The 14,751-nt window shown below is 56.3% G+C and overlaps 1 protein-coding gene across 1 annotated transcript in view; it reads right to left on the reverse strand.

The window, feature by feature from the left end:
* Positions 1-1,546: 1,546 nt before the first annotated feature.
* MED12L (mediator complex subunit 12L) overlaps positions 1,547-14,751 on the reverse strand; it is a 270,020-nt gene continuing 256,815 nt past the window's right edge. The window contains exons 39-44 of the mRNA XM_056121419.1: positions 13,933-14,022; positions 11,649-11,875; positions 9,832-9,988; positions 8,048-8,137; positions 3,633-3,714; positions 1,547-1,690 (exon numbers count right to left, since the gene is read on the reverse strand). Coding sequence (XP_055977394.1) covers positions 1,644-1,690; positions 3,633-3,714; positions 8,048-8,137; positions 9,832-9,988; positions 11,649-11,875; positions 13,933-14,022 — 693 coding nt within the window. The 3' untranslated portion in view covers positions 1,547-1,643. The remainder of the gene's footprint in view (positions 1,691-3,632; positions 3,715-8,047; positions 8,138-9,831; positions 9,989-11,648; positions 11,876-13,932; positions 14,023-14,751) is intronic.

A 14,751-nucleotide genomic window follows, 5' to 3' on the forward strand; every position in this document is an offset into this window, starting at 1 on the left:
GCAAAGCTGGCCACGAAGAGGCTGCCGGCACGGAAGCGGGCGGGGCTCTGCCTTGAGGTCGTTTGCAGGAGGCAAACTTTGCAATGAGGGACCCGAGGAGGAAGAGAGGTTAGAGGATGGTCTGCAGAAGAAGTGATCGCCTGAAGTTTGTACTAGCTTCGGTTTTTGTTTTTTGTTTTTTGTTTTCTTAAAAAGGTAGTTCTACATGGTTTGCTCATTACAGACAAATCTATTCACAGTATGCCCGACTACATTACATGTAAAACCATATGGTCAAAGGAAATGATCGAACACAGAACATGGGAAAATATCCCCCACATGTGTTTGAAAAGGCCCTGCAATTTTCACATTCAAAATCTTATGCATCTAAATCTAAAAAAATATTATATGGAATACTCTTAAGTTACACAAACTGATAATTTACTGTATATTTTTAAACTCTAATAGGAGCAAATTACCACATACTTGAACAAAGTTAAAATAGTTACTATTTCTTTATAATAAATCTGATGTATAATTTACTTGTGCTTTTCCTGCACCCATTTATAAATATGGTATTTGCCACCCACAACCAAGACTGACACCAACAAGAATCTAATTCAAAATAGCAAATACTTACCATACAAAATAAACAGCAAATACATCTTTTATGAAAACCAGAGACTTTGAACTTAGGGCCAGTCCCCCTGAAAACCAGGTGATGTCCAAGGGGACCCACTGGGTGGGTTGAGGCCCGCAACGCGCTCGCTGTTCTTGCATGAGGTCCGAGAGACCCCAAATGGGGTTGTCATTTTGGCCAAAACCTGGCACCAGGTCACGGTGGTGATTTTCCCGTGCTGCTTTCTGGCCTTTAGGATTTACAAGTTTCTCCGTGAAAAGCCTCTGACCTGGGATCTTGTCACTGCAAACAAGTGTGAGGGCAACAGCTACCAGGGTTCAGGGGCTTCTCCAAGGAGAGGGGTGTCCCAGAAGCATCCATGGGGAAGGGTTAGGGCTGAAGTAACAATCTGGCTCAACACCCTTTGACCACACATACACACACACAAAAAAAAAAAAAGAAAAGAAAAGAAAAAAGGAAAAAAACCCAGAAATAAAACGTCTATGAAGTGCTTCTGTGGTTATGAACATTTCAATGCGAGTGGCGCGTGGAAACGGTCTGTTCTTCCTACACGGGGCTTGCAGAATAAATAAAGGGTCATTTGTCTGGTCAGGGATCGACAGGCCGTTCAGATCAGTAGTTTGGTCTGGCACAGTTTGGAAAAAAAATATCATTCATGAATAGATATTTTAAATTCATAATTCTATAGCGATGAAATTGAAAAAAAAATAACAAAACAACAACAAAAAAAACCCAAAAAGCACCGGTTTCAAAAGCTCTTCCGGGAGAAGGCCGGCAGGGTCCACATTCTGAAACCTCCTCTGAGGTCGAGTGCAACAAAGAGAAAACCACGCAGCCTGCCTTCTCTCTCCGGCCACCTGCTCTCCGCTGTCACGGCCTTGGCGCGAGAGGCAGCAAGAAGACACGGGACACGGCGACAGAAAGAAACACAGGGCCAGTCTGCAGGGTGACGGATGCCTGGTCGTGGCTTTTCTAGTTTTCAGTGCAAACACACGCGCCGTGACTCGTCCTCGTTCCTCCGGGTTCAGAAGTGTGATGGGTGCCCGTAGGGGGTCACTCCTTGCTGGTTGCCTGCAGGGACAAAGACAGGTCGCTGGGTTCCGTGCCGGGTGCAAAACGCAGCCCGAGACGGACGTTCCCCTCCCTTGTCCCTGCTCTCGGCTCTGGTCCCAGCATAACAGGGTCCGGGGCCAGGGCACAGGGCAGCCCTGTGGAGACTGCGTGTCACAGTGTGGATGCTGGGGTTTGTGTGTGTGTGTGTGTGAGAGAGAGAGAGAGAGAGAGAGAGAAAGAGAGAGAGAGAGAGAGAGAGAGAGAGAGTAAAATGAAGCCTTTTGTTGTGGTTTCCTGATAAGCCAGCACTGAGGGAGGTGAGGCCCCACCGTGTTCCTGAGAACAAGTCAGCCTCCTGACCTCCTTGCTCAGTCGGGGACTGACCCCGGCTGAAAGGCCAGCTGCTGAGGGCTGGATCTGGACTCGGGTGAGTGCTGTGTAGACAGGCGCGACCTCACCTCACACCTCACAGGGATGTCATAATCGGGCGTGACTGCAAGAAACGTGCAGTGTGTTGGCGGGTGGCTGTGTGTGTGCGAGTGAGGTGCGTGCCTGTCCACACACGTGCACGTATGTGCTCACGTGTGTGCAGAGAACCACTGCTCAGATGTCCCCTCTGGGGCCTGATCAGCCATGAGGCCGAAGGAGCCATGAGGCAGCACCAAAGGGTGCAACGGGGGTGGAGGCCTGTGGTCCCTGGCTCGCCTTACACCTCCGTTTGGGGGTTGTTTCCCCGGCTGGGGGCCAGCAGAGTCTCTCACAGGACCCTAGAATGAGGTGAGGGCTGGGGAGGCGGCTTTGAGGGTCAAGTGCGGGTAATTCAGAGCCAAGTCCCCAAGCACTGAGGTGGGAGTAGCCTCCAATATCACTGGACATTGCGCCCCCTCCCCCAACATTCAGAAAACCCCAGATGAAGTGACCCTCCCCCAACCATGCCCAGGCACGGGGCTTGGGGAGCAGGAACGGCGCAGACACGTGCGTCCTGTCATGGGAGCTGAGCTCAGCACAGTGAGCAGAAACATGGGCTCTGGCCCTCTCGGTCTCTGCAGCCTCACCCTGAGGAAAAACGGGATCCTTCCGGAAGGGCCTGGGGTATGCTCCTGGCCATCCTTGGGGTAACCTATGTGGCTCCTGGGTTCAGTCTGGGCTGGCCGTGTGCGGGATGAGGACTTTAGCCCCGTACCCCTATTTTATGGGGTCCATTGAGAGATGACACCTGACGGCAGCAGCCGGTAAAGACCGATGGGGCTCTCTGGGATGAAAGAGGGTCTTGGGAAGACACCTTGGGGGACACCCATCACTCCCGACTGACTGGCAGAGACGAGGGTGTAAGAGGGGACATTCCCCTGCCCAGGATCAATTTCCGCAGAAAATTCAGCCCACAAAACTGCTCCTGTACTCTAGCCAGCCCCTCCTCTCACGCCCCTGGCATTTAACCCATGTCCCAGGGGTCACACCTTGTGGGCCTCACTGCAAGGATGAAGTTCCCAATGTGGGGGGGCGCATAGGAGATCCTGGCATCAGAGCTGGACCCCCGGCACCCCCACTAGGCTGACCGGCTCAGTACTGACCTGCTGGCCCCACTGGCCAGTATCACCAGGCCCCGATTGAGTGAGCGAAGCCCCAACCCGGGAGGGGTGTGGCCCTCAGTCCCCAGGAGACCCCAACCTCCTCATCCAGATGTCTGAGGCCCCGCCAGGCCTCGGAAACTTCCAGTTATACAAAGGGGCTGGAGCGATAGCACAGTGGGTGGGGCGTTTGCCTTGCACTCGGCTGACCCGGGTTCGATTCCCAGCATCCCACATGGCCCCCCAAGCACCGCCAGGATGTGCATCGCCGGGTGTGGCCCCAAAAACAAAGTCGGGTTTGGGATGGAGTCAGATGGAGGACCCAGCATTCCAGAGGGGGCAGGGCCACTCCGAGCAGGGGACTCAGCATGCGGCGGGGATGGGGCACTCACTCGAGAGCTGTTTCTGGAGCTGGCGCACCAGGGCTGCCGTCTGCTGCTGCTGCTGCGTCTGCTGCAGGTCCTGCCGGGGGAACTGGGGTGCGGGAGAGCGCGAGTCAGACAGGGATGGGGCCCACGGAGCCCTGCACCCCCCCAGGGCCCCTCCGCCTGGCCTTGGAAGAAAGGAGCACTGGGGATGGAGTGCCCCCACACTGCGGCAGCGCCGGCTGTCGTCTGTGCCAGCTCCTCCTCCAGCCGCCAGCTCATGTTCTGTCCTGTTTGGGGGCCACCCATGGTGGTGCTCAGGGTTCACTCCCTGGCAGTGCTCGGGAGGCCTCAGGGTACCAAGGAGCGAACCTTCAGCATGTGCTCAGCCCTCAGGGTCCACCCCAGGGCCCTGGCGGCTAGTGGATACTGTGGCGCAGCTGTAACCCGTTTTCACTGGCGGGGGATGGGGGGGTTCTGTGGTCAGTGGTCAGGTCCAGCATAGCCGTCCGGAGACGACCATGTGGGGGGCCGCGGCAGAGGCAGGGTGCCAGGCCCTGGGGGCTGCGGGCGCAGGCAGAGGATGACCTCATGGCCCATCTGTCCATCACGGGGAGGGACAAACGACAGTGGGGCTGGGCACGGGAAGGGTGATGCCTAGCAGTCCTGTGGGTCAAACTCAGGGCCTCTCTGGCCTGCACTCAGGCCTGTGAGCCGCCCCGCGCCCCCTGAAGCCTTTTCCTTCCCCGTCAGGAAGCAGGCAGGCACAGTGCTCTCGCCTGGCGCATCTGCTTGAGTCTGTCCTGGCCAGGTGAGAGACGCCGGGAGTGGCCTTGTGCCGGGGGTGGGCTGGGGGGTCCTGGGATAAGCAGGCAGGTGGCTGCAGATGGGCTCAGTCACCACCTGGCCCAAGGGTCAGGCTACACCCTTCAAAAGAAAAATCAATCCAAATTTAATCCTGGGCGGTGATATGGACACACCCTTTCCTTGCGCCCCGGCCACCCTGGGTTGGAGTCCCAGCACCACTTGGAGCGATCCCTGAGCTAAGCGTGTAGGAGCAAGCCCTGAGCACTGGTGGGTGTGGCCCAGCACCCCAAAAAACCTATCGCATTGTTAATGTCTGCTCACTATCTGGCATCCATCCAACCCCAATATTTTGTTGAAGATATTAGATATTAAGAAATTTGAGTATAAATCAAAGCAATGTTTCTGGAAAGAAAATATTCCACAGTCACAGGATGGCAGTTACATCTCAATAATTAACTGTAAAGATTTTGAGTATATACCCAGGTTTGATTCCTCTGCCCTTCTCGGAGAGCCCAGCAAGCTACCGAGAGTATCTCGCCCGCATGGCAAAGCCTGGCAAGCTCCCCGTGACGTATTCAATATGCCAAAAACAGTAACAGCAAGTCTCACAATTTGTTGTGAGACGTTACTGGTGCCCGCCTGAGCAAATCAATGAACAACAGGAGGACAGTGTCACAGTGCTACAATATATATATAATAAATACAAATTTAAATACATAGGTTAAATGCAGATGGAGTAATATTCCTTGTGCTAGGTGTAAATATTCGTATCTGATGTTTATGTGAATCAGAGGCTGAGAAATAGCTAAAATGATGTGATTCAGAGTTATTAGATGTTCAAAAGTAATTGGAACAGTCTTTCATTTGATTCTGCATTTCCGGTAAGGCAGGTCCAGTTATGTAACCTTTTTCTTATCAGCAAGGAACAGCCAAAGAAGAATTTATAATTCTCAAATTAATGGGCTTCTTATAATTATCCTTCAAGTACTTACAAATTTGAATGAAACCTCTGAAATGGTCTAATTACACTTCTCATAATCCTCTACAGCTCACATTACCATTACGGAATAAGAAGCCATCATCTTAAATTAGAAGGAAAAATAAAAGCGAAGGACTTGCCAGTATGAAATCAAAATATTCTAAATATTGACATGACATTATGGGCAGATATGCTGACTTATTTCTTGGCTTTCTGTCGAAATACCACCAGACTGTTTTGTTGGGTATGGAAACAAGTAAAATGGGCTGCTTGCAGCTTTTTTTTTTTCCGCTGTCTGGTATAACAACACACTGAGCGAAAAGAAAAAAAATTAAATTGCCAACTTTGATCGGCGCCACGTAGGAGTCCAGAAATCAAAGATTTCAACTCTGCCTAGGTGCACATTTCAGAACCAAGGGGCCAATTTCTACAGTTGGGAGAGAGTATCTGCATGTCATTCATCAAGCAACAGGCTCTTGCACACACGTGAAGGATTCACACAACCCCACGCCAACCACCGGTCAGATTCCCCAGTGCGAAAGTGGGCAGAAGCAGCACTGAGTGGACACTTCTGAGGAGATGCACGGCCACAGGCACATAGAGGAGCGTCACCCTGGACCAGCTCAGCTCGTGCCAGAGTGACGGTCTGTGGCAGAAAGGCCCGAGGCCTCCCCGGCACCCTCGTCCCGCTGGTGGGAATGATCACGGGTCTAGGAAAGCAGAACGGGGGTGACTCATAATATTGGAAATAGGGCTGCCACCTGGGCCGGTGGCTTCAGTGCTAGGCATCTGTCTGACGACTCAACAGCCACAAATCTGGAAAGATCTATGTACCCGATGTATCACTAGAGCGCTGTTCGAGCTGGCCAAGATCTGGGAACACACCAAGTGCCAGCTGATGGAGGCGTGCGGAAGGCTTGGCCTGTGCACAAGAGGGAATATGACTCAGTTTCCGGGGGAAACCGAGCTCAGTGAAACCCAGCAGGAGGAGACGGGACAGACACTGGGTGACCGCTTCCATTTCCGAGACGGAAAGATGCAAAGCAAAGGAGAAGACGAAACCGAACCGAAACCAGCCCTTGGATTCCTTGGGAAAGGCCACATCTCAGATGGTGAAGCCTTCGGTTCAGTTCCTACACACACACACACACACACACACACACACACACACACACACACACGAGTCCAGAGCTACAAAAGCAAATAAGAACAAAAAAATATACAAGAGCACCAAAAAAGGAAATTTACACACATACCCAGACACATACACACAAGCTAGACAGACAAGAAAAACGAATTTTTCTTTTCTTTTTTTTTTGTTTTGTGGAATGAGTCTTTCCATTCATCATGGAAAAAAATGAATTTCCTCATGAACTAGAGCTCCAGGCCAGAGATGGTTCGAGGAGCTGTAGGTTCGCATGAAGGGGCCCTGGGTTAGAGCACCAGCACCACAAGGTCCCCCGAGCACTGCCAGGAGTGGGCCGGAGCAGCAGTCAGGCAGGAGAGGCCCTGGGGAATTGCCGGGTGTGGACCCCCAAAGAATCAAAGAGCCCCTTCTGGCCAGGGCGGGGGGCCCGCTGGGGCACTCAATGTCCTAACCTACCACAGCTCTAACCAAGTCCCCTTCTCTCCACATCGGCTGTGGGCTGAGCAATCGCCATCCAGACCCCAAGGGACACTGCCAGGCCTACCCAGGTGTGGCCCGAGCCGCGAGCCAGGACCTGCTGGTCAGAACTCTGGCTGCCACTCACCTCCTACTGACTGGTTAGCATGGGGCCTGGGGCGGGCGGGGGGGCTGCTGAGGCCAGTGACCACTTGCTCACCCATTTATTTACGGCAGCAGAAGAGGCAAATTTACCGATTCAATCCCTGATCCACACAGTCTGGAGAAGGGTTTGAATTGCGTGATGATCACAGCTGGCTGAAGCTGAAATTTCATTTATATCACAAAGCCCTCTAGTTTAGAAAGCAAGAAAGCTTCTTTATGAAAGCAAGTGAGCTTTTTATCAAATGAGAGTAAAAACGCAATGCGAGATCATTTTCCTTGCATACACACACACACACACACACACACACACACACATACACAATGAATTACCATTTAACATGATTTAGAAAGACAATGATGCCTGAATTTAAATACATGTATTTGTTTTGAGAGAAAACTAAATAAATATATGTATTTAAATACATATATATTGCTTGGTAGCTACCGAGAGTATCCTGCCCACATGGCAGGGACTGGCAAGCTCCCCATAGCGTATCCGATCTGCCAAAAACAGTAATAATAATGGGTCTCATTCCCCTGACCCTGAAAGAGCCTCCAATATGGCACCGCTGGGAAGGACAAGTAAGGAGAGGCCGCTAAAATCTCAGGGCTGGGATGAATGGAGATGTTACTGGTGCCCGCTTGAGTAAATCGATGAACAATGGGATGACAGTGATACAGTGGTATTTATTTCAGTCTGTGGGCACACCCAGCAGTGCTCAATGCTCAGGAATTACTCCTGGCAGTGCCGGGGATCGAACCTGGTTCTGCTGTGTTCAAGGCCGGCTCCCTGGCCCCGTACTATCACCCCAGCCCCTGAATGGAAACGGGTGGGTCCATGGGAAAGTCTGACGCTGGGCATTTCCCAGTGCAGACGCCAGGACTCACCAAAGGCTGCTGGGAGGGCATCGACTGGAGCCCGAGTGACTGGCTCTGGGGCTGTGTGGGCGCCTGGGGGAGCGGCGCGGCCTGCTGCATCTGCGGAGAGAAGAAACGCTCAGAGGCGGCCAAGACCAGGCCCAGCTCAGCCCCAGCCAGCTCCCTGCCAGGTGACACTCACTCCCGCCTGCCCCGGCTGGCCATCGCAGCTGCTCCCGGGACGGGCGAGATCCAAACCTGTCTATCCTGGGAGCCCTTGGGGGCCTCCACCTTTTAGGGGTCCCTGTCTGCACCGCCCTGAACACGAGGGGAGTGGACGGGGACTCTGCTGGGACGCGCTTCCGGCCAGGCCCTGCCACACCTGTCACCCCGTGTCACGCTGACAGTTAGGCAAGGCCTGCTGAGGCCGAACTTCTGCAAGAAAACTTCAGGGCTTGAGGGGAATAAAAGGAGGAGAGGGAGCGGCCGGAAGGAGGAGACGAAGGAAGACGGCAGTTTTTTTTTTTAACGGTGTGGCTGGCCTGGAGGAAATGACCGGCGTAGGACCGAGGGGCGTAAGAGACGAACCAGCCACCTTCCAGCAGTGTAGAGGAGAGGGCAGTGCTCTCGGCCGTCTCCACTGCCTCTCAACTCTCCTGCGCCGCACCCCTGCCAGACCTGAGGGCCGCCCCCTTCTGCCCACCCCCTGCAACAAAGAATGTCCCAGAGGCCAGGGAGGGCCAGGGGCAGAGGCACACACCGGCCCCCTTCCTGCGCGGGGTGCTGTGGACGCCAGGCCTGGAGACCCCCCGCCCGGCTGGCTGGACTTTCCTTCCCCGGTACCAGACACCATGGCAGTGCCGCTAGCTGGACGGTCTGGACAGCGGGTCCCCACATGTGCAGCAGTCATCCAGGTGAGCTGGGCAATGACGATGAGGACGGCGGATCCGGCCAGGGGGACCCTCCGTCGAGAGAGGCCTTTCTGCCCGCCAGCCCATCTGCGCACTGGGCCTGGGACCCACTGTTTGAACTGAGGTGGCAGATGGCAGCTTCCAGCTCCCTGCTCCTGGGACCTGCGCAGCCATCTGCACTGGTCTAGGAGCCCCGGCGTGGGCATCAAGTGGGGGCCACCCCCCTGGAGAGGTGGACAGACGGCATGAACCTCACAGTCTGGCCCAAGAGGCGCACAGGGTGCCCAGACTCCCACAGCAAAGCTGACGAGTGCTATGAGCAGTGCGACGTGTGCGTGTGCGTGTTTGTATGTGTATGTGTGTGTACGCACGTGCACGCGTGTGTATATGTGTATGTGCATGTGTGTGTGCATGTGCGAATGTGTGTATATGTGCATGTGTGCACAATGCATGTGTGCACATGTGCATGTATGTATGGATGTGTGCATGCATACGTGTGCATGAGCGTGTGTGTGCGCGTGCGTATGTGTGCCTGTGTGTGTGGGCATGTGCATGTGTGTACTTGTGCCTGTGTGTGCGCGTGTATGTGCATGTGTGTGTATATGTGTGACTGTGTGTGTACGTGTGCATATGTGTGTGTACTTGTGCCTGTGTGTGTGTGCGTGTGCGCGTTGTCTATGTTCAAGCACAGCCAAGACCATCTGCATTTGAGGCGCGTGTCTCTAGCTGGGCTGGGTGAGCCGGGGCTTGCGGAGGGAGCAAGGACCCCCAGTCACCCTCCCTTCCCGTGAGAGAAACTCAGACCCGCGGAGAGACCAGCGCCCCAGGCCAGGGCCCTGGTGCCTCAGCACAGAAGGCCCCCGGCCAGGTCCCCTGCCCCCGCCCCGCCTCCCAGGCCGGTACCTGGAGGAGCCTCGGCTGGGGTCGCACCTGTGGCTGCCGAGGCCGCATGGGGTCCTGAGGCAGGGGGCCGGGGGGCAGGCTGGGGTGCGCAGCAGGCAGCCCGGGCTCCATGCCCGCGTCCAGCAATGGGCTCTGCTGCAGGGACTGGTGGTTCAGTCTGTGGAGAGAAGAGACCCAGGGTCCTCAGGCCGAGTGGCATGAGGTGGCAGAGCCCACTCCACAGGCGCAGCTGGACAGAGCCCGGACGGTCACTCACACAGGCCACTCACACGCCAGAAAGTTCGGGGGCGCCACCGGGGAGACACCGCTTGCCATGGACCTGACCGACCCCGGGTGGACCCCTGGCACCACAGAAGGGCCCCCCGGGAGTGACTCCTGAGCTCAGAGCCAGGCGTAGTCCGAGAACCCCAAACTCAAACTCCGTTGTGGGAGGCGCCCAAGTCCCAGGGGTACGCAAGGGTACACAGGATTCCTCGGGAAAGGCCAGCAAAGCCGCCGACTCCATCTCTGTGGGGTACAGGGTGTGAACCCAGGCCTGGGTGTGAAGCTACAAGGCAACATCCTCCTGCTGAGCACACGGGCTGTAAAAAATTCTCACAGCTGTGAAGCTTCCTTTACAGTGTGTGTGAAGGACCAGAGAGATAGCACAGTGGGTAGGGTCAGCCTTGCCCATGGCTCACCAGGATCGATCCCCAGCATGCCCTGAGCACTGTCAGGACTGACCCAAACAAAAAACAACAACCAAAAAATCCCCCTCAAACCCCACGAAAAATCAGTGTAGGTTTCCAGAGAGTGTTGGGAGTACTGGTGGAGCCCGGGGCACTCAGCACCCTGTGTGAGCGCCTGGTGACTTCAGGGCCCTGGTCCTGGCCCCGCCTGTGGCTCCCAGGACCCTGACACGTGACTACAGGGACCGGAGACCCGAATGTTTACGCTCCTCTTTAACGGGTCTAAATTAGCCCAGCCGTGGATGGCTGGTGGCGGTGCTTGGAAATACGGTGCCTGGATTCCTTTAACAGGCTGCTGCTTTGGGGACCACAACCAGCGGTGCCCAGAGCTTACTCCAGGCTCTGCACTCAGAAATTCCTGTGGGCGGGACATGGGGACCGAGCCCAGGTTGGCTGGCAGGCAAGGCCAGGGCGGCACTGCAGGGGCGTCACCCGGTCCCCCCTTTACTGTGATGGTATGGCTCACGCATGCACGCAGCATGGCCTGATGCCTGGGTCAGAGCGATGGAGCCCGGGCTGAGCCCCCCACGGTGGCACTTCCCTGAAGCGTCAAAGGTGGGAACAGGGAGGGCCGAACAAAGAGCACAGCGGGGAGGGCGTTGGCTTTGCACGTCGCCGACCCTGGTTTGATCCCCGGCAGCCCGTACGGTCCCCTGAGCACCGCCAGGAGTGAAGTGGAAACAGGGAGGGAGCAAGATCCTCTGGGCTCCGGGTGCCCGGGTCTCAGGCAGCCAAAGGCCCTGGGGGGCGCAGAGCCCATGTCTGGCAATATCCAACAGCCTATTCTCAGAAGTATTTTTCAGCCAAGAAGTCATTTGGGATAAGAAGAAAGACCCCCCTCGAGCGAGTCACTGACAAATGGTGTACCCGCCCACCCCCTCTGCCAGCCCCCCGAGAGCGGAGCCAGAGACACAGGGGGTGGGGGGTTCTTCGAAGGGCAAATGCACAGGACACGGCCAGGCTGGTCTCTGCCGCTCTCTGGAGCAGGGAAGGAGAGGGCGGAACACAGACCACAGGCACACGGCTGGCCACATGCACACAGGATGCAAGCAGGGTGCAGGGGGTCGTCCGTCCCCTCCGAACCGTCACCTCTGGGAGCCGGGCACAGGCTGCAGGTAGGGCGAGGCGTGCTGTGGCGCGTAGCCGCTGGGCTGCCGCATGTGGCGGAACCGCTCCAGGAGTGCAGGGCCCGAGTGTGCGGCCGGGTAGGGTCTGCAGCCGTAGCCCGGAGACAGGACGACGCTCCCGGCCGGCAGCGGCGGGGTGGGCTGCAGCGGCATCTGCGTTCCGTACATGGTATAGCCCTGGGGCACCGTCTGTGGAGGGGACAAGCACTAGTCGGGGGTCCGACCCCTGGAGGGGGTGTGGGGGAGAGCGGGTGTCTCCCGAAACCCAAACCGTGAGAGGCCTACTCTGGGGTGGAGACGGAGCAGCAGAATTGGGGGTAGAGGGAGGAGCGTGGGAGGGAGGAGGGGAGAGAGGGGGAGGGGGAGAGAGGGAGAGAGGAAGGGAAGGAGGGAGGAAGAGGGAGGGAGAGAGGAAGGGAAAGAGGGAGGAAGAGGGAGGGAGAGAGGGAGAAAGAAAAGGAGGGAGGGAAAGAGATAGAGGGAAAGAGGGAGAGAGGAGGACAGAGGGAGAGAGAAGGAAGGAGAGAGGGAGAAAAGGAGAGGGAGGGAGGGAGAGAGGGAGAGAGAGGGGGAGAGAGAGAAGGGGGAAAGAAAACATTTGCTTGGCGGCCGCACGGGAGCCTTGTGGAAAGCGGGTTTGAGCCGGGCTCGGGGGGGGAGCAGCGGGGACCCCATGGGAAGGGGGGCTTTGTGGGCCGTCCCCCACGCCCCACCGGGGTCGCCAGCTGCCCCCCACGAGCGGCTCTCCGGCACGGCCACGGCCCCGGAGGCACAAGGACTTAGCACAGAGAACCAGCCGCTTGGAGCAGAAAAGCAAATGGACTTGTGTTGATCCGCGCCACCAAGCCTGCCCGGAGGGGGAAGGGCGTTGACCAGCCCGCCCGTTCCTCTCTGGAAAGAAAGATGGCGGCCGCACGGGAGCCTTGTGGAAAGCGGGTTTGAGCCGGGCTCGGGGGGGGAGCAGCGGGGACCCCATGGGAAGGGGGGCTTTGTGGGCCGTCCCCCACGCCCCACCGGGGTCGCCAGCTGCCCCCCACGAGCGGCTCTCCGGCACGGCCACGACTCCAGGACACAGAAACCAATCTCTTAACTAGCTAACTTTTAATAGAAATTCTTCCAGGGTCAATAAGTAAAATAGCAGAAATTCAAAACCGCGCGGCCGCTATTGCGGCCGCGCGACATCATTTTATTCTTAAACCAAGTTGTAGAAAGCAAATCATTTCACAACGCTGTTTCAGCATGTCTGATTGTGGGGGGTGGGTCGTAAACTCTAAACAATAATTGTGCATCTTCTATCGAAATAATCTATCTAGTCAAAGTAGATAGAGTATTAACTAGAACTCATCTACCTCACAAGAATTGGGAGGGGTGGGAGGTGGGGGTCTATTGGGGTTCGGGGTTAAAAATGAGTATTGGTAAAGGGAAATGTGTTCGGTATCTACATGACTGAGACCTAAACCCGAAAGCTCTGTAACTTTTCCCACAGTGATTCAATAAATAAATAAATTATAAAAAAAAAAAAAAAAAAAAAAAAAAAAAAAAAGAAAACATTTGCTTTGTATGCAGCCAAGCTGGGTTCCATCCCCAGCATCCCACAGGGACCCCCCAAACCCCGCCAGGAATGATTCCTCAGTGCAGAGCCAGGAGGAAGAGCAGGAGGAGGAGGAAGAGCAGGAGGAGGAGGAAGAGCAGGAGGAGGAGGAAGAGCAGGAGGAGGAGGAAGAGCAGGAGGAGGAGGAAGAGGAGACAGAGTCAACGGGCTGTATATTCGCCCACCAGAAATCCCAGTTCGGGAGTCAAGAGCCCGCACTGGGTTGAGGTGGGTTTTCAGACCAGCTGCCCCTCCTGGGAAGCCGAGCAGTGCCTCTGTACTAATCGGGCTGCATCTGTACCATCAGGGTGGCCAGTGGCTTCCGGGGTGACCCAGGCCCGCCACGGTCATTTCCCACCCAGGAAGGCCGCCCGTGTTCCCCGGCACATTCGGGTCACAGGGCCCCTGTCCTGCTAGGTGTTGGTACTGGGTGCGATGTCTGCCCCCGCCACCACTGACCAGCTCCCAAATACCCACATGGCACCCAGGAAGCGCTTCCCTGGGGCCTCCGGGACTGAGGGGGGGCCCATGAGACCCCCAAGCCGGGGCCCGGCTGGGGCTCAGTTTCTCTACTCAGGATAGAATGCCGTGCCTGGGTCGCCCTGAAGAAGAGCAGACACCCCCCTCCCGAGCAGTTACAAAGCAGGGGTCTTACCTGCGACTGCTGCAGCCCAGGGTACTGGGGGGGCTGAGGGGAGGGCCGGGCCTGCGCGGCAAAGAGAGCAGTCTGGTCCCCCGGCTGGGCCTGCAAAGCAAACTTGAGATGAGGCGGGATGCTCAGAGCATGGAGCCCAGAGCACAGACACCAACTGCCCCCATGAACTCAGCCTGGCGGCTCTTCCTGGGCCTTGCAGACGAGGGCAGAGACCAGCATGCACACTTCCAGCCCAGAAGGATCCTGATCCAGGCAAGAGAGAGACCAAAGAGGGATGGGTGCGGGGCGGGGGGGGGGGGGGTGTCTGTCCCTCATCCTCTCCTGAAATCACCTGAGGGCATCTTACAGAGCCTTCTGGGTGACTGTTTTTTTTTTGAAAATTTTTGGGTCATACCCGGTGATGCTCAGGGGTTCCTCCTGGCTCTGCACACAGGAATCACTCCTGGCAGTGCTTGGGGACCCTATGCGATGTTGGGACTCGAACCCAGGTCGGCCGCGTGCAAGGCAAATGCTCTCCCCGCTGTACTATATAGCTCTAGCCCCTTCTGGGTGACAGTTGACCCAACACTGACCAGGGAGTGGCTGTGTGGCCCCCGGGCCTCCCGTCGCTGCTCTGAATGTTCCTGTGGCTGGCTCCGTGGCCTGCCCAGCCACCAGAACCTGGGACCCTGAGAAGCCCCTTCTTGGTCGAGGTGCCCCTGGACCACTTGGCCAGAGAGGAGCCTGCAAGCCTTAGGAGCGCGTCAGAGCTGAATATCCCAGGAACAGGCCAGTCCCTCCCTCAGTGCCACTTCTCCAGTCACCCAAGAGAGGTTCTCG

Source organism: Sorex fumeus, unplaced genomic scaffold (assembly GCF_029834395.1).
Source record: "Sorex fumeus unplaced genomic scaffold, SorFum_2.1 ptg000044l, whole genome shotgun sequence".
NCBI lineage: Eukaryota > Metazoa > Chordata > Mammalia > Eulipotyphla > Soricidae > Sorex > Sorex fumeus.